At 41.8% G+C, this 27,468-nt stretch overlaps 3 protein-coding genes across 4 annotated transcripts; all 3 read left to right on the forward strand.

Annotated features, from left to right (window-relative positions):
* Positions 1–1,716: 1,716 nt before the first annotated feature.
* On the forward strand, positions 1,717–7,682 carry batf (basic leucine zipper transcription factor, ATF-like). Its single transcript, XM_084001277.1, has 3 exons — positions 1,717–1,947; positions 3,016–3,120; positions 6,652–7,682. Exons 1-3 carry the CDS (start codon positions 1,885–1,887, stop codon positions 6,853–6,855), a joined length of 372 nt encoding a protein of 123 aa, XP_083857403.1. The 5' UTR covers positions 1,717–1,884; the 3' UTR covers positions 6,856–7,682.
* A 441-nt stretch (positions 7,683–8,123) lies between these two features.
* On the forward strand, positions 8,124–26,627 carry LOC311007210 (choline/ethanolamine transporter flvcr2b-like). 2 transcript variants are annotated; one of them, XR_014596407.1, is made up of 11 exons: positions 8,124–9,207; positions 13,017–13,158; positions 16,362–16,502; positions 17,703–17,770; positions 18,252–18,355; positions 19,357–19,467; positions 21,159–21,264; positions 21,610–21,721; positions 23,012–23,067; positions 24,426–24,579; positions 26,187–26,616. XR_014596407.1 is itself a non-coding variant. In XM_084000318.1 (10 exons), the coding sequence occupies exons 1-10, from the start codon at positions 8,617–8,619 to the stop codon at positions 24,504–24,506; spliced, it is 1,512 nt and encodes a 503-aa protein (XP_083856444.1). In that variant the 5' UTR covers positions 8,124–8,616; the 3' UTR covers positions 24,507–26,627. The 2 variants fall into 2 exon arrangements, 1 of the variants encoding a protein (XP_083856444.1); XM_084000318.1 differs by having other exon boundaries at positions 24,426–26,627.
* On the forward strand, positions 11,086–12,925 carry LOC311007211 (choline/ethanolamine transporter flvcr2b-like). The gene has a single exon (XM_084000319.1). It carries the CDS (start codon positions 11,683–11,685, stop codon positions 12,394–12,396), a length of 714 nt encoding a protein of 237 aa, XP_083856445.1. The 5' UTR covers positions 11,086–11,682; the 3' UTR covers positions 12,397–12,925.
* Positions 26,628–27,468: the final 841 nt, after the last annotated feature.

Consider the following 27,468-nt stretch of genomic DNA (forward strand, 5'->3'; position numbering starts at 1 on the left):
AAAAAAAAAAACAGTTTTCATCTGTTTTCATAATTGATAGATAATTCATATTATGTCAAAACAAACAGAAATCTTTAGATATTTTGAAATCGGGTGAAACTCCAAATAGAGGAGTATCTGAGCCTTACAGCATTTCTAGCACTTTAAGGTCATTGAAAGCTCAGAGATAAACTCAGTAACAGAAACAGCACCACATTAAGCCAAAGCCGGACCCCTGTTTTTTTTTCCCCCTTCTAATTCCCACACTCTATATTTGTACTGTACTGTGTCTGTGTCCTGGTTAAAAGAGAATTTGACTAATCAGCTTTCCTCTTCGTTCTCTCTTTTCTTTTTACACGTTCAACTCTTTTGGACGGCGTTAAATGCCAAGTATTAGAAATGTCTGCCCTTGCCCAAGCTCTTCAAAATTCCTGTGATGGTAGAACATGTTTTTGTGTGGGAGGACTGTTCTGCCAAGCAAAGCTGTTTTGGTCCTTATTCTTTCTTTTTTTTTTTCTTCTCACAAGAAAATCTAGTTCTCACACCACCAAATGCTACCTTGTGATGGGGGCAAACAAGAAATAATACACAAGTAAAGGCCACAGCAGCTTTAGAGCTGTCGCCACTTGATTCTTCTGTGGATTTTGCTGCAATTTTTAGCAACAGTATACGACAAAAACACACACACAAAAAAATTCTTTGTTAGTCCCTTAAGACATGGTTTGACTACAGAAAATTTTATTTATTTTCCCATTCATCTCCCCCTCACCACCACCACCTACCAAATTTAACCTCCTCAAAATGTCCAATTTTCAAGAAGCCTCGTCACAGACTCATTTAGAGTAAAAGATAATTTTGGGGAGCCCCTTGGGCCTTTCTCAATGCCTGGGCCCTCGGCGTTGCCTCACCTTGTTGCAGATGGCGTTTCGTAAGCAAGAGAGTATGGTAGGCTACAGGTCTGGAAACCACCATGAAGTATGTGTTAATATTCACAACGCAGTCATCCATGTGGAGTTTAGGGATGAACTTGTCCCTTGAGGATTTAGTCGAAACATGATATTGTCAAGTGGCGGCTAAAAAAAGAGGAAGAGGGAATACCCATCATGCCCGTCAAACATGTTTGCACACAGACATACGCCCCCCCCACACACACACACACAAAGGCCCACACACACGATCAGATGGTTGTACCAGACATAATATGTTGTCTTTTAGCTTTGTTGATTTTTTTTTTTTAATATCAGTGAGTTATTTTTTTAATGGGTACATCAAATTTTTTATTTATTTTTTTATTTTTTAACTTTCTATATGTAGGCCAGTGGGCAAGCATTTGAAACTTTCTCTGAGGCGGTTAATATAACCACCCCATGTTTATTCATATTGCTAAATACACCCTGTGTGTGTTTTTTCTCTGGAGTTTACAACGTTACCTTATTTGTTTTAACTTTCCATCAGACATGTGACTTCCAGTTTAATGCAACTTACCCAGATTCTTACCAGAAACCACATCAGATGCAGCTAATTAGGCAGACAGCTAGTCTCAGTGTATGTGTGTCACAGAGAGAGAGAGGGAGGGAGGGAGGGAGGGAGGGGGGCGAGAGAGAGACAGAAAGAGAGAGAGAGAGAGAGAGATGAAGGAAGAGAGCATGTGCAAGAGCGAAAGAGAAGGAGGAGTGAAAGAAGGGGAAAGAAAAGAGGGAAGAAGGAGACTCATTACTCATTAAGTGGTGAACTAAGTTCTTCTCAGCAACTCGTTCTGCAACACAGACTCTCTCTCTCTCTCCCTCTCCCTCCCTCTCTCTCTCTCACAGACACACACACACACACCACATACCGCACTCGCATACCCAGAAACGCAAAGCAGAAGTGGACAACGACACACGCTTTCAGTCGCCACGGTTGGCTATGGCTCAGGGTTCTGACAGTAATGATACAAGTTACAAGTCCCCTTCACCTGGAAGCAGACCGGTAAGTGTGCACCTCCTTTTACGTTGTCTTGGTTACTACCTGCTTTTTTTTTCATTTATTTTTTTCTACTGGAGATTCATGTGCTGTAGTTAAAGCTTTCTGAACACCTGAGCTACAAATCCTCTAACTTCAACACCTCACCTTTCTTCTGTAACTCTTGGATGGTTTGATGCACACTCGTTTGGGCAGCAGCACATCCCATCACTAAGAGACACTGCTTCTGTCTTTTCTGGCTCTTTTTCACACTCACTCAGAGTGTTTCACATGCAACACATGGGCTGGAGGCATGACTCGCTTCAAGTGTAGGCTTTTGTGAATTGCATTATGTGCACACAGTTATGTGGTTGTGCATGTGAGACACTGCCCCATCATCCTCAGTGCAACATTTTCACGTGTACTAGTCTCCTTTGTCCTTTATCTCTCTCAGTACAAATCAGGAAATCAAATAGTCAAATGTTATTTCACATGTTAACAAGCTGGAAGCATCACTGTACATGGGTAAAGAAAGATTCCCAGCAGCATCAGTTGAGCTTGATTTTTCCCCCCTTTTTAATCGATGCGTTAACAGACAGTTGAGAAGACGTTAGATAATTAATTAGTTATCTCTTTGATGTTCAACTGACTCAGCATTTTGAAAAGGATTAGTTATTACGATACCAAGAGAATCGAACGCTCAGGACATGAAACAGGGTGTGCGTTATACCTAACCGATGACTCAGCCACTCCCCGACCCAGCCCTTAACTTAACGTTAGGTGTAATGTTAAGAACCATCTTCTGTCAAACTGTCATTACAATAGACAACACTTCCATACACACACGTACCCGCCGGTAAAAGGGGGCAGCACTTTCATGTTCATCTACAAAAGCTTCTACGTAAATTCGCAATTGCAAAATCAGGAAACTCCCTGTGTCAGAACTTACAAGTTTACCCACTTGATGTGGGACTGCACACACACACACACACACACACACACACACAAACTCTCTCACACTCACACACACACACTCACTCACTCACCGACAAGAAGACACGCACTAACTGTCACACTGCCTGTGTGTTTTGTAAGAGCTCCTCAGACGACGTGAAGAAGGTGATGCGGAGGGAGAAGAACAGGATCGCTGCTCAGAAGAGCAGGATGAGGCAAACCCAGAAAGCTGACAGCCTACACTTGGTGAGGACACACTCACTCGCACAACAAAACAATTCAACATCGACCTCTGACATCTGCCGAGGACACACACACACACACACACACACAACACCACAACAGCAAAGATGCTAAGCACTGCGTGATATTTGGCTGTACAAACGACACTTGCACGCCTCAGAAAAATATAATTTTGTGACAGTTTGCTTGTAATGCATGTTGGTCTCAAATCAGATTATCTCTAGAAGGTACGCACAGATGGACCCTTGCAGAACACAGAGGCACAGAGCGAAGGTTACTCTTCTTGGATTTGAAAAGAGAACCATGAATAATATCAAAGTAAACACCGATGCTTGTGCACCCCAAACCGATCAATATCCACTCTAACTCCATGTTATGTGGATATAAACAAACAGTGGCTGTTTGTGTGTGATGGTTTGTGTGCGGGCGCTTTTAGAAAGGCCTCTGGGAATGGATTTGTACTATATTTACAAAATGCTACCTGACCATGTGGCGATGTGTCATAGCTTCTGTTGGGCTGCACACTTGGACGCCGCTCTGTGTGTTTGCAGAAGCTTAAGGAATAAATTAGCATGTGTGGGCAAATCACTCCATTTTGCAGCAGAAAACCCAGCACCAGAGTCTGCAGAGGCTGCTCCTGATGGCAGGAGTGTGTGTGTGTGTGTTTTTTAGGACTGGGGGCTGGGGGGAGGAGGGGGGTTAACCTGCTTTTGTTCATCTCACCCATTATCTTCTCACACCTCTCGTTTTCATGTGATAGCTGATTGTCGGTGTTAAGAGATGACTCTGTCACTTCAGCTTTTACTAGTTTGCCCTGGCACAAAATGAGTCTGTTTGTTCATTAACTGAAGCTTCAATCAGACTGCAAGTGTCTCATCTGTTCTATCTCCACGTATCTGAATCTGCAGGTATTTCTCAATGAGAAGCTGCACATTTTCAGTTTCTTATCACATCCTGCACTTTCCCATCCTGTTCATGCAGCAGCAGCAGCAGCAGGTCCATGACGGCAGTTATGTAATTATCTTTTGAAGGTAACTTCAGACTCTCAGCTGCACACGCTGTCACCTCAGCACGTATACATCTCGACACACACTGACCGTGTAGCCGCTCCATGTGTGACTTCCTCGTTCAAAAATTGTGAACAAGATTCGCGCTGCGCTGCAACTCTCTGTCACCGTGACGCTTTCAGAGCAGCTTGCTTCTGTGAAGTTTATCAGATGAACTGAAAGAGATTTTGACATTCAGAAAAAGGCCACATTGTAGGCAGCGCATCCAGCGTAACTGATTTGAATACGTGAGAGTCTTTCCCATGAAGTATGGTGTATATTATCGATCTCTTTAAACCTTTTCACTCAGAACATTCTGTGGTTTTACTTTCGTCGTCTCAATAGATAAACAGGAAGGCGAATTTTCCCTCTTCATGACACGGTGGCCCATTTCCTGTTTCTTCAGTAGTAAATTTTTTTTTTCTTCTGTGTAAATGAGCTTGAAATTCTACATCGTGGGCAGGAGGGGAGAAAGAGGCAGTCACTTCTTGTAAAGTGTAGTGGGCTGTATTTGGCTAAGTGACGCAAGAGCAAGGGGTTTGCCCAAAGGTTGTGTGACAGTAAGGACCCACTATTGTAATCTTTTGGCCACGGTGTGATGACCTTTTCTTTACCCAAGTGGAAGATTTCTCCCCACACACACACGCATGCAAACACACATGCACGTATAGTTTAAAGAAACAATAATCGGTTTGCTCTACTTTCTGTTATCTACAAAACTGATGATCACAGAGAAAGCTTGTTTTGGAAATTTCACTGACAAGGTGTGAGATCACTGCTTTGTGAAGTGCAAGCAGTTCGTATTGTAAACTTTACGTTTCATCCTATGTGACCTCAATTCGAATCTGATTTTTATGTGTGTTTGCTTTTTATTATTATTAACCACCAAGCTGCCTTTGGTCTGTACGCATATCAGCAGAGAGGGAATAATTAGGTCAGTAGACTTGAAAGTCACATATGACAGTGAAAACGATCATATAACTCAGAACAAAAGTAGAGGTAGTAAAACGCCACATTTTAATTTATATGACTGCCAACTATTTAACAAAGAATACACACTTTTATTTTTATAATAGGAAAAAAAAATTTCATTCATTTTTTTAAAGTATATTTTTAGCGCTTTTTGCCTTTATTTGACAGTACAGTTAAGAGAGACAGGAAATGGGGAGGCAGAGAGAGGGAGAACGACATGCAGTAAAGGGCCGCCCGATGCGGGATTCGAACCGGGGCCGACTGCAGCGAGGACTGTAGCCTCTGCATATGGGGCGTCTCCTCTACCCACTGCGCCACACGGCGCCCCATTAATGTTTTTTTATATATATTGTTCGCATACAACTGAGTTGCTTGAGATAGGAAGTGTATCACAGTGAACTACATCCGCTGTCGAGTTATTACACATTGGGAAGCACTATGTAGAAGTGTCCCATACATCGCCGATCTACATGCTCAAACCTGGTGCATTGAATGGAAACTTGTGAGAGCCATGAATTTGGAAACAAGACTGAGAGTCTGCAGGCAAACCACAGTGATGCCGTAAGCTGAATGCCACCATCAGCAGGCCCACATGCCCACAATGACGACGTTGATGGTGCAATGTTTGTCGTAAGCCTCCGCCTCAGTCAGTATCTAGTGCTGATCTTTACTGTTTAGCTTTAGGATGATGGAGATGTCGTTCATTTTGCTGGTATTTGGCCATAAACCAAAGTACTGGACAAATTTTAAATTTGATCCACTGATAGCACCAGATGAAAGGTCAGGAGATCACCACAGTCTCGCTAGATAGATTGTGAATGTGTTTTTATCCATCTAATAGTTGTAATGAATTTTCACTTTTAGTCACCACTATGTGTGTAGGATGTAGGGTTCATCTTCATGGGACTATGAATGTCAATATAATCTGCACCACTTTATAATAACAACCTGCTTATAAAGGATTTACCGTATGGATCAGTTTGTTAACACTTTGTAAATAATAGGACAACAACGACCTGTGGCCTGCCATATAGTGAGCCCACATGCATGAGTACTGTCTAGCCTCATCTCTCATTGGTATTTTTTTGTTTTCTCCATCATCAGCATTTGTGCCATGCCTTCATCAGATATTTGTCAGGTTATGAGCAGTAAAACTAACATGATTAGCTAAAAATAATAACTCATTTGAAAGATTAGTGGGTAACATTAACTTGATCTTGCCAAATAGTGAGCCTGCATCAATACATGAAAACTGTGTTACAGTACACCTTGTCTATAACTGTTAAGTCATGACTAACAACTGTATTAATAACCTATATATAAACATGTATACATCCTTTATAAAGGGAGTGCTCATGTAAAGTGGTACTGTATAATCAAGCCATCCATCCATCCATATAACAGCTGTTAAGATATATGCCAAATATCCTTTATATTTTGGTTTCAGCCCTAAAACTTGATCAGTGGTGAAAGACATTTCTGCTCAAACACACCCTGTCCCTGTGTGTTTCCTCAGGAGAGCGAGAACCTGGAGAAGGAGAACGCAGCTCTGAGGAAGGAGGTGAAGCAGCTGACGGAGGAGGCCAACTACCTGAAGTCTCTGCTGACCAGCCACGAGTCCCAGTGCCCCGGCCTGGCTCAGCAGACCACCGACCTCCTCTACCCTCCTCACCACAGCAGCTACCACCAGCACATCGCTGTACCACACTACCAGCACTGACCAGACCGACGGATGGACGGACGGACGGACGGGGGGACGAAACTGAAGATGTGCTGCGACACAGATGACTGACCTCAGTGGAGAGAGAGACTGACTGGAGATGCGTCTATTATCACTGTTCAAAGACGATGCAGGAAGAAGAGCATGACAGGCTGACGTGGCTGCCAAGCAGTGACAGTATGGAGGCCAAACTGTAACATGCAGTATTGAAAAAACTATTTATTTTTTGCTTCTCGTCATCTCTTTTGCTTTTTATCTGATTGATATCAGTGATCTGTGTGTGATCTACTAGAAGTATCGCCCAGTCTATGTTTACATTGGGTTAAAAAAACCAACTTACTGTATGTTCAGGTGACTCAGTCGATATATTTTTTTGTAAATTGCTTACTTTGAGAGGATCTTTGTCACCCTGTCATGTGTGTTTCAGCGTGTAAATGTAGATTGACAATGCTCAGGAGCTTTTTTTTTGTTTTCTTTCTTTTTTTCCCATATTCTTAAGACAGATTTGATTGTGGACGATAGAATGTAATAATTGAGATCTTTAATGGGCTCAATATTTTTTTTCCTTTTTTTTAAAGAAATGGCCGGCTGTGAGGAATGGGCATCTAAAAGGTCCTAATTTGTGCACTGCTTTTATTTTTTCCAGCAAGAAGGCCCTGCAGGGATATTTATTAAATGTGATGCCTTTTGTGGGGGGTTGTCTTTTCTGACCTTCAGAGGCTTACTGGTCTTGCCTTTTATATGCAGTGTTTTCTTTTCTTTTCTTTTCTTTGTCAGGACAGCGGGGTGTGTGAGGTCTGCACTGACGCTGATAACAGGGGACATAACCACCTGGGTGTTTACTCTAGTTTCTCTAGATGGCACTGTTTACTTGTAAGACAAAGTTCCAGTAGCTTATGTTATAAAGCACAAAAATATTCATCCATGATCTGTTCTGTGTGGGTGTGAATTACTTTTTTCTTGGTTCTTGAACACAACCGAGGCATTTGTGTTTTGTTTTGTTTAATTTCACTTTTTTTCCACAGTTAGATGTCAAAATAAAAGTCATTTTATGGTGCAATGCTTTCAGACAGAGGGGAGAGTTGTAATAGAGAGGTTATAATGGGAATATTTTCAGAAAATACCCCAAAACAGACCCTCTGCTCACGTGTCAGATAAAGAATTGCAGCTGGTACTGGGGATTTCTTTGTGTATTCACCTCAGATGTCTCACGCCACAAACAACTGTTAAGGAAACTCCGCCCTTCAGCCTGCGTTGACCGACTTGTTTCAAGATCCCAAAGCGGTCTTTCAGGTCCGGGTGGAGGGTCACAGCAGGCGGTCTAACACGTGTTAACACTCGGTGATCTCGACCTGAGAGGACAATACTAACTCCACCAGGTTATTCTTAACTGTAAATTAATCTAACAGCACCGGCTTTGGGCGTGAGTTCGACTTCTTAGAAAAACTTCAACCCCCGGGAGGAAATGAATTTGTGGAACCGAGAGTGCCGCTCAAACTGGAAACCGTAGAGCCGTCACTGCCAGTTTATTAGCTGTTCAGATCAATGGACTGGAGATCTGACAAGATACCGAGCTTAGCTGAACTTCTCCTTTAAGCTGCAAACATGAAGTTGTTAGGCCTGTGAAGCGTTGACTGTTCACCCATGAAACAGGGGCGAAAACTCTGCCACTCAGCTCAGTTTGCGGTGCTTTGACCAGAGCAGGAAGGTAGTATCAACTTTATACTCCATGACTTTAAAAAAAGAGCAGCCGGGTTTAATATGAGCGAGAAACAATCGTTAGGAGACGCTAAACCTCAAGAAGGGGATCAGACTACAGCGGACTTGGAGAACAATGTGAAGCTGGAGGCGGGGGACTCGGTGCAGCGCGCCGGCTACCAGGGCGAGCAGTGCGGCCACGAAGCGCCGAAACCCACCCGCCTGTACAAGCGCCGCTGGATGATCGTCCTCCTCTTCAGCTCCTATTCACTATGCAACTCCTTCCAATGGATACAGTACGGCATCATCAACAACATTTTCATGAAGTTCTACAACGTGGACACCTTCACCATAGACTGGATGTCCATGATCTACATGCTCACGTACATTCCCTTCATCTTCCCTGTGACCTGGCTGCTGGATAAGAAGGGGCTCAGGGTCATCGCGCTCGTGGCCACCGCGCTCAACTGTGCCGGGACTTGGGTCAAGGTGGCCAGCGTCAGACCCAACCTGTTCGCCGTCACCTTCCTGGGGCAGTTCTGCTGCTCGTGTGCCCAGGTGTTCATCCTCGGCATGCCGTCGAGGATCGCGTCGGTGTGGTTCGGTTCAGAGGAGGTGTCCACGGCCTGCGCCATCGGTGTCTTTGGGAATCAGGTAGGCTGTGAGGCAATAAAGAGTCCTCTGATCAGTAAGAGGGACAAGTTAGTCCTTCACCTACTTGATTACTGATTTGAACTTTACAGAGGTGCTCCACTTACCACCAGTCAGTTGGACTTCCCCACATCTCTGTGGCACATCTTGTTTGCGTAATTACGCACGCCAAGGCCACCACAGTGCATCGCCTGTGCACAACATTGTCAGCTGAGAATGTGAGAGAATGAATGGGAGCAACACACATGCAGCTACAGCATACAGGGAAACATATGGGTGTAGTAGTATGAACATGTCCTCAAGTGGCCTGTGCTTATACCAAACATCAGCTATGGTTATAATGTATCATTCAAACCTTTATTTATACAGAGAAGGCCAATGAGAACAAGCTGTCTTCTTCAAGGACGTCCTGATCCATAACTATACAAAATATATACAAACATAGAATGAGAAACAACAGAAAGAGTTTTTCACAAAATAAAAAAAATATTTGTTAAGACGTTTCAGAGGAAAAACTATAATAGGGCCCAAATTTGTGCAAATCAGCAAATGAACAATAAACAAATTACTGATAAAAGTTGGAACAAGATTAAACATGCTCAGGAGTGGCCGGGAAATCTCAAATTCATCATGTCAATGCAATTATATAAGTGACAGTGAAAAAGTATGCAGCTCTGAGCATATCAGGACACGGCTGCGGCTGGTGCGCAGATTCTGGTCCTGGCCCCAGGGAAAGAGCTGGAAATAATTACGTAACATATAAGCATCTACAAGTACAGCCTTTTGAGTGGAATACTTTCTAAGACATGGTTTTTATTGTTGAAGCCAGTTCAGACATAAGCCTGTCACTTCATATAAACCATCTACATCGTGATGCACATTTTTACTTTCAGGAAAATGTATTCACACTAAAGAAAGAACCAACTTTGCCTTTTTGTTAACCGCCAAATAGGCAGACAGGATCACAAAGATCAGCGTAATGCCATTTTTTGAACAAACAACAACAATATATTAAAGCAGAAGTGAGTGATATATTTGTGTTAATATAAGTCTTAAATAGTTATATCTTCCGACAGCAATCACTTACATAGAGTGTTTGGTCTGAATCACGGGTCTCTCAGTCCCTCTGCTCTGCTCTGAGTCGAGGAGAAAACATTTATCGTATCCTACAGTTTTTATCCAATGAGGAGAGAGAACGGCATGCAGGGCTGTGTGTGCAGCCAAGGAACGCCGTGAATGTGGTGACGTAGGGACGACGACTGTTATGGTGCGTTCAAGGAAACTAGTTTTTTTCCGACCTGTGAAGTCGTACCAGTTCGATCTGGTACATAGACTGTACAAAAAGACGTACTGGTACGATTTCATGGGTCGGACGTTACGAGTGGCCGTTATAGTGACTTTCACCGGTAAAACAGGTCGGAAAAACACGAGTGGGTTGCCTGGAACGCTACAAAGTCGTAAGTTGTGACTTGAAGCTGTAATTTATGATTTCAAAAGCCTGCCTGGAACGCAGCATTAGCGAAAACGACCGGATCACTCACTTCTGCTTTAATATCAAGTCAAAGTAAATGTCTGTCCCATAGAGACACTTCCTACAATTCTTCAGGTGCACAAGTTGAGGCACCTAGATTTACACTATCAAAACATTCCTTTCCATTACTCCTATGGGCGAATAACATGTTGATATATTCAGATATTTAGAGTTTATTCTCTCAATGTTAGAAGCACCTTTCTGTCATTAGGCCTCAGTTTAGTTGTGATGTGTTTTATCTTATTACAAACAGCTTTTATATCAGCATGTTTCATGATATCACACCCTCCTACAAGAAGGAAGTCTTTATTGCCACGTTCATATCCTCTCAGTCACGCAGTAGTGTCCTTAAATGCTGAGATAGCAGATAACTTCAGGCATGGTTGTATAAATGTGAAAATGACAGTAAGAATATTATTCACTGATTGGTACAAAACAAGGATCTGCAGGTAAACAATACCAAAGACCTGGAAACATTAACATCTTGCAGCAACAGAATAGTCCACATGTTCAAATGGTTTAGCTTTCACAGGAGCTTCATTAAAGTTCAACAGAGTAATATGTGTGTTTTAGTTTTCCGGGGTCACAGCTTATTTGGACCGTTAACTAAAGAGGTAATGCAGGGTCTGAGCCGGTGGGAGTGGTTTAGACAGAATTGGAAGATTTCCTATATTAACATCACATGACAGGAGTGGAGGTAATAAATACGTGGACTTGTGGTATGGAGGCTCAATGCCGTCACATGCGCCCAGTTGTGAATGGACTGAGGACAGTGGTAAAAGCGTTAGTAACTCCAGCTGTTGCTCACTCTCTGGCATCTTTCTGCAACAGGCAGTTTGCACACAGGGACAGCGAGCCGTTAGGACACAGGCTCGGAAAATCTTAAGACCTCTCACCTTCTCACGCTCCGGGCCTCCTCCCCCCCCTGCTTTTTCAGGACAGTGGAAATGCCACGAAACAATACTTTGAAAGGCAACCATGCAAATTCTGAGCTCAGTGGTGAAGAATGGCCGCGGTCCAAGGCTGCAAAGAACCTCACTCCAGGCTTCGCTTCGCCGCAGTGGAGTCCAGGACCCATGGGCAGAGCCATCTCCGTTGGCTCCCGGTTGGACGTGGAGCCTGTGCAAGGTGACCATGCAGAACTGGTCCCCAAGTCCGAGACCAAACTCTACCGTCGTCGCTGGGTCATGCTGTTTCTCTTCAGCGGCGTCTCAGCCAGCAATGCCTTCATGTGGCTCCAGTACGGCATCATTAGCAACATATTCATGCGCTTTTACAACATTGACTCTCTGGCCATTGACTGGTTGGCAATGATATATCTGCTCACTTACATCCCACTCATTCTGCCCGTCCTGTGGCTCCTGGACAACAGGGGCATCCGGGACGTCGTCCTGGTCGGTTCAGCCTTTAACTGCATCGGTGCTTGGATAAAAATTGGAAGTGCAAGTCCCGAGCTGTTCACAGTCACCTTTCTCGGCCAGTTTGTGTGCTCAATAGCCACAGTGTTTGTCCTCGGTATTCCTTCTTACCTTGCCTCAGTGTGGTTCGGGGAGTCAGAGGTTTCCACGGCCTGTTCCATAGGAGTTCTGGGAAACCAGGTTTGTCTTCTATATCTGAACAGTCACAATTTTAACCTCTGCTTCTGCGGCAGTGACATGTAGAGAGGCATGAGCCGCCTGACAGCTGTGTGTAGATTGTGCACGGCTGCACTGGATGCCAGAGTCACATAGGACTTTTAGTGTCTCAGTGTGAGAGGCCTGAGAGAATCATGTTAACTGTTTGCTGAAACCTTATCAGCAGACACGGTCGATTTAGAGGCTTAAAAGGAAATAAATCTGTCCCAATCTTGATATTCTTCATTAAATAGTCAGATGACATAGATACTATTAGAATATGTTCATATAACAATGTAAATAGATTGTAATACAATAATAATCTTATCATATCTGGGTTGGTCTCATTTAGCTGCATGTGCAAGTTTCAGGTAAGCGATATTGTAGTAGATTGAAACTGAGAACAATAGTTATTTATCAACATATAAAGTAACTGAGTATGTGTGCCTTTAGGGGTGATCTAGGTTTTAATGGTACATTTCATATTGACATTTAAACCAGTACCTAACTATGTCTAATCTAGATTCCCCTCAGTGTATATGTGTGAGATCTGACATCAGCAGCAAGATTGAGGGTAGATTTTTTTTAAATACAACTGCTCTGCTCTTTTATTCAACTGGTTCGAGTTCTTTCCTTAACTCGTATTGTCTGTGTTCGTTGTCTCACAGTTGGGCATCGCCATCGGCTTCCTTGTACCTCCCATCCTGGTGCCTAACGTGGACGACATGGACGAGCTGGCTCACCACATCCGGGTCATGTTCTACATCACAGCAGGCGTGGCCACCTTACTCTTCATCCTCGTCGTCTTTGGTAAGATGAATGTAGCACATAAAGAGTTGTTGCGCCTCAGTAACAGAGCTACTATTTTCTCCAAGTGGGATGACACACTGGGCAAAGTAGGCAGCCGCTGAGGTTAAATATGTTATTATTCTATAGTCTATATAATTGGATTTATGAGTTTGACAGTTATTTTCTTTATTAACTGATTGATTGTTTGTCTAAAATAACCTACTATTATTCCCTTAAACCCAGGTTAACATATTCATGTTGCTCTTTTTGTCAAAAATATGAAGATGTTGAGTTTACAATTATTCAGACAAGGAAAACTAGCAAATATTAACTTTTTATTAACATTTCAGCTTTAGAGCACCAGACAGTAATTCCAACATTTCATGTTTATCTTATTTCAAATGTAACTTATGACTGTGCAAAAGAATCTCCTCCTTCGTCTTTCTGCAGTAGTGACAAGTATCAAAGAGGAACCTCAGCAAATAAAACCAAAACTTTATGCGTGACTAGACACCACAAATATGATTTTTGCAGTTTCTGCAGTTTTTGAATTTACATAAAATGCAAATTAAACCGAAAACTGACTTCACCGCACTGCTTAGTCAATGTTTTTTTTTGTGAATGGATAAAGACGTGTTGGTCAATGGAGGAGTCAAGGGAGTACAATGAATAAAATAAAAGATGTCATCACCTCACTTACTGAGCTTTTACACTTCCCTGTATTTTATGCTCAGGCTTTTTGAAGACTTTTTTTTTCAGACAGGCCGATGGGATTTCCCTATTCAGTGGATCTATCTGATGATGGTTTTATTTCACAACAGCCCTTACACTCTGACAAGAATCACCATTCAAAAAGACAAGTGCTGACCTGCATGTTCGCACCAACACAAAACCCTTCCTGAGGGGGAGACAAAAAAGACACTGTTGTGGCACAAGTAGGGTCAGGAGAAATGTCACGGGAATGGGCACAAATGCACAACATGAGCGCTCTAGCATACTAAAATCATCAGTATTGTTTTGTGAATTCAATGTTAGCTATGGATATTATCTATATATCTATAAAAAAGAGGACCTTTGGTGACATAAGCAGAGTCTGGTAGGTAGGAAGTGACAAAGGGGATGTGAGCTCTCGGGAAATTTGCTTAGTTGTCGTCTGCTTTATTATCTCAGAGTTCATATTTTCGACTACACATCCAAAACCTTTCCCTTCGCAGTTACATTCATTTTTCTCTCTATTTGTGTCACAGAGAGAATGAGATTGGTGTGCTGCGTCATTTAGGGAGGAGGTGGACTGATAACAGAAGTGGTTAGTCAGAACACAGTAGATAGTGAACCGCGCCGTCAGTAGTGATGCGTCGCGGTCGGAGAAGTTGCATGAAATAAACTGTTGTCCCGTCATGTTAGAGGGAGGGAGGGAGGGGGGTGCGGGGGAGGGCTGGTGCTTGTTGTAAGTGGTCAGAAACACAAAAGGATGTTTGTGAAGGCATTCCATAGTAGCTAGTACCATGCACAGCGTTCACACAGACTAAGATGTCACTGTGGTATAGTCTCGTGCGGTTTAAAGTGCACCTTGAAATGCAGACTTCAGCTCATTCTCTCTTCATTAGACCAGCTGGACATTGTACCATTTTATGATCCCAATCAATAATTTATTTCCCATGGTATCAAACCTTTTATGGTCCTGTTGTTCACATAATGAATAGTTCAGCATTTTGGGAAAGGCACATAATTAGATTGTATGTATCATGCCTGTGAGCTAATTATGAAGCTATAGATGGATGGTTTGGTTAGTTTAGCTTATTTTATCTTACCTGTAGCTTAGCTTATTTTAGCTTATTCAAATCCTCCAAACCTTGCCTAGCAGTGCTTCTAGCAGTTCAGCATATTAGCAGCTTTATAGAGCCAGGATAGCGGTTCCAATGAAAAGGCTAAGCTATGTTAAGATAAGATAAGATAACCATCTCTCAGCCCATGCAAGTATGAGCATGGCATCAGTTGGCTAATCTCATCTAAGACTCAGCAAGAAAGCAAAACTTCTCCCTCAGCACCAAGTGTTCATGTCTAATTTGTGCGCCTCTTTTCGAATGGGGGCTTTCCCTCACTCACTCATTGTCATTTCGATCATTTTAGGGACCAGAAGTAAAAAATATAGTGGGGCCTACAGTATTTCACAAGAAAAATAAACGAGAAATCAAACCAAATAGCCTATAATTTCCTAACGTAGTGATCATCCTGTTTGTTTCACGTCGACAGATAGGTATTCTAGAGAACTATACATTTCCAGTAGCTCAGTAGACAAAGCTCTTGCTATCTGAAGCTTCATCACGTTTTTCCCTGCAATTACACTCTTTCCTGCGCTTCGGGTCACGTGACGGATGGGACAGAGCAAAGGATATGACTTGTGCTGCTCTCAGTTACTCCAGCGAGATAAATCACACCAGTTGGCCCGCAGTAGTTTCATGATATAACACGTATACTCACACACACACACGGCACAGCACACCCTCACACATACATGCAAGATGCCATGTGTGAGGGTTGTCCTGCTGGCTGGGCCATCTGCGGCCCTGCAACAGGCCTGTGAGTCAGCAAGTCAAACAAAGTCCCAGAGATTTTCATAAAATCGCATGAAGTGTGGGCAAAAAGAGCGGGGAAGAAGTTTGCTACAGCACTAAGCACTAAGACGGGGGTAAATAGCAGGTGTCATTGGGAAAATAAGTGTAAACCTTACTACAAATTCCCAAGTATTCATGATGACCACTCAACACAACTCATTGCATTTGACTCACAATGATCACACATACAGTAAAAATGCAGCTGGGATCACACTATAGTTTAAAGTAGCCTATGTAACCCTCAATAGTAAAGCAGCTCTATCGGAGAGAAAGTCAGTTTAGTAGAACTAGTGAGACGTAGTTACTGTACACACACCCCCAGGTCAGAATAGAGAGGAGGAGGGGGTGGGATGTGAGTGTGTCTGGCTCAGCTCCACTGATCACAAAGACAGACATCTGTGTTTCTCCACTCGGCCTGAGGCCTCATGCTCCCACCCACCCAGGAGAAAGAACCAGTGAAGCAGGTCACATCACAGTCAAACACCCCCCACCCCCCCGAGAGATGACAGCGACCGTCTTGAGTGAACTTGTCTCTGAGTGCATGATTGAATCTGCTCTGGGGTTGTGTTTAATGTTGTTGTTGTTGTTGTTGGTCTCTCCGTGTGCCAGTTTTCCAGGAGCGTCCCAAACTACCTCCGACTCAGGCCCAGGCCACGGCTCGCAGCATCCCACCGGAGCAGTACTCCTACACCGCCTCCATCCGCAGGCTGCTCCGCAACAGGCCCTTCATCCTCCTCATCATCACGTATGGTCAGTCATAACCTGCCTCCACAGTAACAGTTGTTTGATAGTGGTCACATTGACTGGATGAAAATGGGTTTGTTAGTTCAACTGAATAATCAGAAATCCTTTTATTGTCACTGAATGGACATACAACAAAATTAGGGGTGCGACTCCCTTGGTGCTTAAAAAAAAAGAAACAATAACACAAAAGACAACATGTTAAAAGCGAGAACATACATGCCATACACACATTTAAAAAAAGTGACTAGTAAGCAATAAATAGTCGTGTTGGTGGCATCATAAAGTGAGTGTTCAGAGCAGCGATGGCTCTGGGAAAGAAACTATAGCAGGATATTATACATATAGTCCCATATTGCCCTTTTAAAAGTGTAACAAGGCTCATCTTAAATGTAATAAAAGAGCACTGCACTCAAGTCATTAATTATTCAGATGCCCAAAGAGATGATAGTGAGCGTGTCCATGTGTCGGGGTCCAAAGTTTGTTTATAGTCTGACAATGTTTAACGTTTGTGTTGGAACGATGTGACCGCAGATAAAACAGTTTATGAATTGAAAGTAGTTTGTTTTTTATTTTTTTAACAGTTGATCCAGTCATAGTGACTTTTTTCAACAGCTGTGAGCAGTTTAAGGAAACACTTTAACCTCCATCGACCTTTCATGTGACACAGTTCATGTGACCATTATTAGTGTGTCTCTGTCCTTCCGTCTTCTGGCACTATATAGTCTTTCTAGTTGCCAGATAGTTATGCAAAGTCTTTTTAGCATTGTGTGATTGTGCAGCACCTCCACCTGTTCCCCTTCACTTTAACTGAGCTGTAGCTGCACTTCCTCACTGTCCTGTTGCATACACTCATTCATACACAGTGATTTATGCAACCATAGCATGAAATAAAGAGTAAAGAAGAAGCGTAGATTAGTGTAGTTTAACGACTTTATATGAAACTTTCCGCCACCCGGGGCTGCTTATCCTTCTATGGGAAGTCTCCGTTTAGACAGCTCAGTGTTTTGGAAACCAATTTGATTTGGTCCATTAGACACAAGTGGGAACCAAATCCTTCCACGTGCTGGTGCTGCAGCATTTCACAATTCATTCAAGAAAAAGTTAGCTCAGTGCTTCCTCGACATTGTGAAAGTTTCCTGAAAATCATTTCTGTTCGGTGGTTTGCGGTTTGTGGACTTTGTTTGACAATCATTCCCATCCCAACAGGTCTGAACGTAGGTTGTTTCTACGCTGTTGGCACCCTGCTGAACCGCATGATCATCGACCATTACCCTGTAAGTAAACACAGCAGTGGTTTACTTCACTGTCTCCTTTGTATTCACCTCTACTGCCCAAAAACTCTTGATGCACATCCTATAATTTGTCATTTCATGCCTTGAAACTTGTGGGTTTGGGTTTGGGTTTATATTTATATCCTCATGTTTCCAGCTTCAACTATAACCTTTAACACCCACAAATAACAACACTCTCTGGACATAGCATTCATTCATTTTTCAGTAGAAAACCATTTTTACTCACAAGTTTCAGCAGTTGTTGTAACAGCCAGAGATAAGAAAAGATGTAGGAATCAAAACTGGATCATGAGCAGGGTGTGTGGAGAAATGACTAATGCAACTTTATATCAATATAGAAACTCATTCAGATTCACACTTCACCTCCTACTATGTGAAAGCATCTTGCTTTATCTGGAAGTGTCCTGCCTTTCCTCGGTATGTAAGGTCACTGACCTATGTCATGTCTTGGCTGACCCCACAGGGAGAAGAGGTGAATGCTGGGAGGATCGGCCTCACCATCGTCATCGCTGGGATGGTCGGCTCCCTGATCTGTGGCATCTGGTTGGACAAAACTAAAACCTACAAGTAAGATGGACGGGAAAGAGGAGCAGGAGCACAGAGAGGGAGAAAGTGTGGAACGAAAAAATAATTATGTGACTTATTGATTGACACCAATTCCCTTCACTTTCATGTTTCCCCTTCTTTAGGCAGCTACATGAGCTCTGTCTTGTTTATTGTTGTTCCCCTTCTCATCTCACGACAGATTGTCCTCATTATTTATGTGTTGGCTGTTGGGGCTCTGGGTCTGCTTATCCAGGTGCAGCGTCCCGCTCCAACAGCGACCTCTTTGCCTCATGTGCCCTCTGGCTATGTAGTGACAGCAGTGTCCACCCTGTGGGGGGGTTGCGGGGGTGATGGGTTTCAGTCAACCAACCAACCCCCCCACCCCGTCGTCTTATTTGCAACACTTCTGTCCTGCAAATGGTGGAATGTGGTTGTGTGTGTGTGTGTGTGTGTGTGTGTGTGTGTGTGTGTGTGTGTGTGTGTGTGTGTGTGTGTGTGTGTGTGTGTGTGTGTGTGTGTGTGTGTGTGTGTGTGTGTGTGTGTGTGTGTGTGTGTGTCATTCTCACCTATTTCACAGTTTTGTTAATCACCATTTGTGTTTCCATTGACAAATATGTCAGACTGTACTTTTAAAGTGGAGTTAACTTGAGAACAAAATAGCTAAACATTCAGTGGTAACTTATAAAAATGAATTGTGTTAAGGTCTGACTGACATGTTTAATGCATCCTCTTGCACATAAAACCTGAAAACCTGCATCGTTCATGTCCATATTCACTTGCTTGGCACATTACTGCCACCTGTTGATTGGTGGAATACTATCAGACCCATTTACTGTCCCTGCGTGCACACATGAAAACAAACTAAACAGGGACCTAATGATCTTCAAATTTGAAGTTATCAGACAGGATTATCAATGCAATCTATCCAGATAATCTTATTGATATATACTGTATTTTTTTATTTATACATTATATTTTATTAACTATAACAGGTAGTTGTATATTTCTCATATGTTTTCCAGGCAGACGACCCTCGCAGTCTACTTCATGTCTCTAGTGGGGATGATCGTCTATGCTGCTACGCTCAGTCTGGGACACCTCTGGGTCGTCTTCATCACCGCTGGATCTCTTGGGTATTCTTTCATTCATTACATAAAAATAGTTATAGTTATTTATTTTAAATATATTTATTTAATTTTAAAAAACAGATTAAATCCTACATGGATTGGGCTCAGCGTGATCATATTTTAACCAACTGTCTCCTCCACTGTGAGTGATTTAAAAAGAAATAACCTGAATTTAAAGGTGGAAACATGCAGAAAACGTTTGTGCCCATTTTATTCATACCATGCATAGTTTGTTAAGTAATTTCTCCCAGTGCAATATTTGTGTTGACATTTGCATCAATAATTTACAGCCTGTTTGTCTAGTGGTCAACTTTGGCCTGATAGAAAGTAACATATATACTCAGAAGCACCTCAGTTAAAGCCTTTGGCCTTATGCCCACTGACCTAGAATTCAAGCTCAGGATAAAGTGTATGTAATACAACCCCCCTGCTCACGGGAAGAGGAAAATATAGATACAGAGATACAGACCATGTTGGTGTGTGATCATTTTAAACAGCTCATTTAAGTAAATCAGGATAATGTGATATTACTGTGATTTATATGTCAGTATTGCTTTCCAAGGAGTCTGGGATAGAGAATGTATAAACAAACAGAAAAGGGACAATAGAAACACAGCAACCAGTCATGAGATATCAAGGTGGCTCTCAGGTGAAGGTTTTATAGGCATTATGAATGGGGAAAATGACAGTTTAAATCTTCATGGAGGGAAATAATCAACTAGGCTACTAACCCATGTCTCTTTTCTTTTGAAATTAAAGCCAGATTTGGTAGCCCGCACTACTTTCTAATCCAGTATGAACCTTAATGTGGCGGTTGTGAAATCATCACACCTCTTCAGTAGCACAGATTGGCCTTCCAGATTGGGCTCATCCCTTTCTGTGATGGCACACCTACATAATAAACTGTACATGCTCACATGCATGCCAGACAGTCTTCACGATTCATGTGAGTCAGGCTAATGGAGCTTCACAGTCCTGCTGGAGCTCCTGGTATTCATTTGACAACACTGCTTTAGCTTGTTTTCATCCAGTGTGTGCATTTGTGCAACCATTGTTTGTTCTCTACGTCTCACTGTTTCCTTAATAAAATTCTTGCTGGACAATGGACATGAAGTCTCACAGATTAAAAAACGTATGTTCTTGTTATTGAAGGGCATTTATAGGCAGAAGAAGTCACTTAAATGTCAAACCAAGGTGTCAGGAAATACAGTATGCACTGATTCAGGATGATGTGTTTTGCGTCTGTCATATCAGAAATCTGTCATTGAGTTTCACTTATTGTCACTTCGGTGGAAAGACAAAGGAGTGAGACAATGAATTGAGGTCAGGGGGCTGCTTTCAAATCTTGTTGTTTCTGTGCAACATGACCAGTGTTGTTCAGCTACAGACGAAGACTGGTGGTCCTAAATTCCCAGGAAGGCACTTGAATTTAGTTTGTACACATTTATCATTCTCTTGTGAGGTATTATATAAGAAGAGGGAGAGGCAAAAACAACCCCCACACGTGTGTGTCCTAACATCCTACACATGCAAACTAAAGGCTGTAACATTAAAGTTACATCAAACAAGAACCATATGTTTTGTGAAGACAGAAAAAAAGCTGTTTCTCTCTGTGGGTTGAAACACATTTTAAGAACTGGAGTTGAGAGTAAGAGAAAACCTGTTTTAATCAAATGAACTTGTGTGTGTGTGATTAGGTTCTTCATGACAGGCTACCTGCCCCTGGGCTTTGAGTTTGCAGTGGAGCTGACGTACCCAGAGTCAGAGGGAACCTCCTCCGGACTCCTCAACTGTTCAGCACAAGTACGACTCAAAGACTCCAACAAGTCATTCTCAACATAACTGTGCAAGAGAAGCCAGAACAATAGTGAAATATCACAGCACTAAAAACGTTGTCTTTTTACTGGTCGCACAGAGAAAGTGAGTCATTCACCTTTGCAACATGCAAATGCTGCAACACACAGCATGTGACAAGAACAAACGGTGCAGCTGCAGCCCCGTGCATGAGCATGTAACGGCTTTACAAGACCTTTAAATTTGCGATCCGCATGCAGGCGGCATTTTCACAATATGCTTTTGTTAAACCGGTTGCTGATGCCTGCAGGCTACGAGATCTAGTGCTAACTATCACATGTTGTGCACGCACAGGTGTTTGGCATTATATTCACCATCTGCCAGGGGAAGATCATCGACCAGTTTGGCACACTGGCAGGAAACATCTTCCTCTGCGTCTTTCTTTTAATCGGCACAATAATGACAGGTAAGATTGTGAACTGCACGCTGCACAGAGTCATAACAAACTCCTGATCTCTACTCACTTAAGAGCAAAGCATGAGAATTGTGTTTGTTTTGTCTGATTCTGTTATGACTTTACTGATGCTCCTGTGGGATGTTGAATTGTTGAATTCCAAGAATGGAGGCCTGTTATTGTACGTAAGTCGAGGGGTTAAACGTCATGATACAGAGTGTTTCCAGCACGGCGACAGATGTGCTTTTATTGTGAGTTTACAGAATTTGTCACAAGCCGTATCTTACAGGAAAGCTATTTGACCTTCAAAGCACCTCTGGGATTAGAAATTAGTTCCTCGAAATTCTTTAATTTCCTCGAATAGCTTAACGTAAAAACACTTCTTTTAAACTGTGGTGTGAGGAAAGGCAGTCTGTCACCTCGGGCGCTGTCTCCGTCCTCGTCGCTCGAAAAGTGACTGTTTCTCATTAAACAAAGCTCTCGGCTCAAGTTTGGTGGAAAAACAGACTGGAGGGTGGAGCAGTAAACATTTTGTTGTCCATTCACTCAGTAATGGAAACTTTTGCATCACCTTGGGGGTAATGATCATACAGTTAGAAAACGCTACACAGCTATACCGGCACACAGAACGTACTGTACAGGAGAGCTCGATCGCTTTTCAGGGATTAAAGGGGAGATTTCATGCCTCAGTTGACGCCTCAGTCAACACAGAGACACTTAGGTGTTTTTGCACGGCCCATTGAGGGGTTTATGAGCAATGTATAACTCGTATTAGCCACTGAAGTGCCACACTTTGTGCACACTCCCTGACTCTTTAATGAGACTTTTCTGCACCCAAAGGTCACCAAACTGACTCATTGCCTTTTTAACACGCTCAGCACTTTGACATGAGTTGCACTTCTCGCCTTGGTCATCGGTGCCGGTTTTAAAAGACAACAAGCTCACAGTGTCATCATCCCCCTGTAACATTTCCAGTGACAAAGGTTAGAATTTGTTGCAAACTTGAGGTTAATTATTAACTTGCAATCAAGCTGTTTTTTTTTTATATAACTGTGAAACACAAACACAATAAGCGAGGGTGCTAGATGTACTTTATGTTATCCATCAGTTTTGCATTAGTTGTGTAAGGAAATAATTAATAAATTATGCATTAGTTGAAGCACTGTCGGGATTTTACAGTAATGTGTCAGAACCACCTTTTTCTTTCTATACCATTAATCTGCACGTGTGTTTTAACAAACTGAGATCTTCCTTAACTCATATAATTTTTTTCTCTATTCTGTTGTCTTTATTTCTCTGCAGGCTTAATCAAGTCCGATCTGCGGAGACAAAAGGCGAATCAGTTGGCCAAAGAAGCAGTAAGTGTCAGGCTTTGTGTTTTTTGCTTTGATACATGCAATAGAGTAACACTGGTGGTGCTGCTGGTGGTGGTGGTGGTGGTTGCGTTTTGGCCTGTCGCTGTAGGAAAAGCACAGGTGTGTGCTGTGATAGACAGAATACTTTGTAGCACATAAGTAGACCAGAGCCATCATTGTGCTGCCTGTGCTTTTCCAACTAAGACAAGTCAAAGTGTGTGCTGTGTGTTTGCATGGAAGTTATACAGGATCAGGATCACATGTGCATCTTGTGCTTCTCCAAAAATAACTCCTTCTCCGCTCCCTGATTGTGTCTGTTTTTGCTGTCGGCTGCACATCTGTATCAATTTAACATAGAAATACTGTACAAAATGTCCTGATATTGCTACGGTGTCTGGCATGCTGTTTCAGATTCATTTAATATGAGATGTGCTTTTGGGGGGGAAGTATGGTATCCAACATTTGATTGAATTTGTCTGGTAGCATTGCACAGCATGGCAGTTGTGGGTGGATGGTTTGAGATAGAAACAGATTATTTTACAGTAAATGAAAAGCAGTGAGACAGTGCTGCCTGAAGGGGGCGACAGAACTGTGGACAAAATTAACTCAGAAGAGCTGTAAGTTGGTGATGCCCGCGTGAGTCTCCAAGCTCTGTGGTTAAGTTAGCGATGAGAGCTGACTCAGATATTAGGGATCATGATCTGCACTTGTGTCAATGCTTATTTGCTTTCATGGGGAGAGATGAGAAGAGAAAATCTTGTCTATACCAACTTATCTATACTCCCTTATCTGCCCATAAAGACAGAGTTAGGAGGATTATCCCATTTTAGCATAAAGACTGGAACCGATGGAAACAGCTTGCATGACTGGTGCCAGAAGGGAACAAAATCCACCTGACAACATCTCTAAATTTTACACTGGTTAACAGATTGTATCTCATTTATCTACTTCACAGAAATCCTGCAGTATAAAAACAACAATTTACTCTTTGATGGGAGTTTATGAGCCAAACTGTTTCTTGGCTTGGCTCTAGAAATATATTTGATGAACAGATTAATAATTGAACTGGAATTAAGTTTCTCATTGTCTGAAACATAGTGAATAAGCAATTTCACAAAATGCAGAATATGAACACGGTATCCAAGCTGAGTTTGTTTTGAGAATGGTCTCAGTGATGTTAATTACCTGTAAAATTGAGAAAAAAAACAACAACAAAAAAAGGAACATAAAAAGGGAAATTTATTCAATCAGGAAAAACAAAATTGCCTGTTTGATCAGATTGTGTTGAACTTCACCCCAGACCTGGAGACTCACGCCTCCATATGCGCTGAATGAGAAGTGATCAGTAGCTGTTGTTTTAGGCGGAGAGGCAGATGTTGGGACAAGACTACGGAGCCACGGCGCTAATCTCCGAGCCGCAGACTCCTCCTTCCCAAGCCTGATCAATAAACCTTTCCGCTTCCACAAAAAATGAAAAAAAAATGAAATTTTAGCTCAACCCGCAGACGCACAAAGGTAGGAGCACAGAGCAATCAACACACACTGTCAATAATCACCCACACCTGCTGCACACCTTCACCTCCTCTCTGCACTCTGTCTCTCAGTTCCCTCTGATCACGCTGAATAATGTTCACACAATCATGTAAATATGAAGCTTTTCTTATGATGTTATTCAACTGCTTCAGTAGCTGCTCCCAGGTGAATTTAACTATTTATAAAAAATAAATAAAATAAAAACTACAACTATGTATTATATCTCAACTCGGGTAATGATTAATCTCATCACATTTATGCAGCTGTTACAATAACGACATAATGGTCAAAAATATAACCCACAGAATTGTTTTACTATGTAGATAGCAGATAGCTGACTCCCATTGTAAATGTGAATGCTAGATTGCATTCAAGGTCTTGATTGATATCTAGCATTCTTATGTTAAAACCTCATCTTCTCTGAATCTCTAGTTTTATTTATGAAACCATGGTCTTTTTCTTTTCTTTTCATGTGTTGTAGTTGTTGTTGTTGTTGTGTACAGACTAGTATCCACAAGGGGCTTTTTGAAATGTCAGAGTAGGGAAGCACAGATACAGATCATAAAATTATTTTGAATTTCATGGTACAGTGGACCATTGTCACACTGTCATGACTCACCGAGACACTTGAATAGAGCTGTCAGTGTTAGTGATGAATGAACATTGTTTGAACAGTGATGGAAAGTAACTAAATACAGTTACTTATTTAAGCACCATTTTTAGGTGCTTGTATGTTGCTCAAGTATTTTTTATTCTGTTACTTCTCCTCTGCAGCATTTCAGAGGTAAATGTACTTTGTTACTAGAGCAATCTGTCAGATATAGTTACCAGATATTTTCCAGATGAAGATTTTACAGTTCCACCAGAATATACTCTAAATAGCTTTTTGAGGTTTGAGATAAACTTATCAATCAATTTACAAAGAGAAAAGATTGGAGAAAAGAAAAAAAAATTCTGCTGCAGCGCTTTTTCTTTTGTCCTCTCTCATTAATCATCTCAACAACCCCTAGGTTGGAAACCACTGAACTTAACTGTGTTGGAAGTAATTAAAAGTTTAAAGTAGCTCCAGTTCAACCAAAAATAACAGTATCAGTAGAAGTCTAATTATGTACCTTTATAATTTAGGGACCATAGTGCCATTTTTCAGCAGAATGAGTAGTACTTTTTCATAGTTAAAGCATATTTTGCTCATAAATCAGCTTTCTGTTTGAGTTTTATTACCTTGTCAACCACTGATAGTCAATTGCATGTTGTGACATTTATGTATTACTGAGTAAACGGGAGAGGTTAATGATAACATAAGCAGTAGCACTGTTTAGCAGTCTCATCTTGTCTTTTATCATTTCAATGAAAAGCATTTTGTACTGCATGTAGCATCTTTATCCATGTTCGGAAGCAACACAGTCTAAGATTACACTGAAACCTCAGTATTTCAATGGAGATTAGATAATAGACAAGTGCTGTAATTCATTTCACAACGACTGTTTTTACTGTACACAAACGATATTTCTGGATCTAGATTGACAAAAAGCCAAACTTCTGTGTTGAATCCATGAAACTGTTGAATTAACCAGCCTCTCTTGGTTTAGGGACCTTCTGACGGCCACGACGGGAGCCTGGCTGCACCTTCTGTCATCAGAGAAGCCCAGTTTTAGACACACACACTAACATTGAATCCTAGAAAGTGACAATGATCTCCTTCCTGTTGCAGTGTAACGTACTGAGATAGAACAACACAATCAGGAAGTCTTTAGACCTACTTCCCTTCTAAGAAGAGTTAGGTATATAATGTGTTATTTATTTTTTTAATGCTAAAATGCTGAATTAAATCTGATATTTAATCATTACATAAACAGTTGACCATATGAAGACATTATCTACATTTTTATGTGATTTCTTTTGTGTAGAAGATCTATGACATTAATGAGCCATACAGCTGCATGCCTTCTAATCCATGGCAGTCCACAGTGAGGGATGAATTTTAACACCATTGAAGTTTACGTGTTTAACAGAAATAAAACTGTTTTTTAAAGTTTATCTTCTTCATTTTGTGTCATGCTTTGTTTCTTAAACCAGAAGCCAGTAAGCCCAGGCCCACCACACCCCTGTGCAAGAGATCAGGGACATATTGTAGTAGCCTATTATAGTCACTGAATGTGACATTTAACAATTGTCATTGTGTTATCACGACTTTGATGCTGCTGGCGGCACAGATCCAAGCACACATGCACACACAGCTGTTATCTCACTCCAGCAACTACAGCACATTGAGTTACATGCAGGTTTTCCAGCAGCTGATATAACTATGGTTGTTAGTTCAATCAAAACAATATGACAATAGTGAATCAAGGCACTGGAAAAATAAGAAAAAATTAAATATGCATTCAAAATCTGAAATCATGTTTTATTTATCAGATACAATTCAATATTCTTACAACAGCAGCACACAGACAGGTCAACAGTGTGCCAGAGGTTGAATAAGGTGAAATATATCTTTACGGTGACACCATAACTCACCTTACATACAATCCCAATGTATTTCTAAAGCTATTTTTGACTCAAATATACTGTATAAATAGATAGAGGACTGCATGTACCCCTTTTGGTCACATGGGGGCGTCATTGTTACGCGGTGACTCGTGATGAACAGGAAAGGCCCACAAGGATTCAAGTAAGGGGCACCAGAGAAAAAATGGTTCGTGTACATTGGGGATGTAATTTGTGTTCTCACTGTCTTATTAATTGGTTATATTTTGCTTGTGGAAAAAAAGGCTGATCAAAGCAGCAGATATGAAGCGCTGGTCTGAATAAATGACTACACTCAAGTTCTCATTGGCATAAAGAGATAAAGTTGCCTCGGAGCAGCTCTGT

Source organism: Trachurus trachurus (assembly GCF_905171665.1).
Source record: "Trachurus trachurus genome assembly, chromosome: 24".
Lineage (NCBI taxonomy): Eukaryota > Metazoa > Chordata > Actinopteri > Carangiformes > Carangidae > Trachurus > Trachurus trachurus.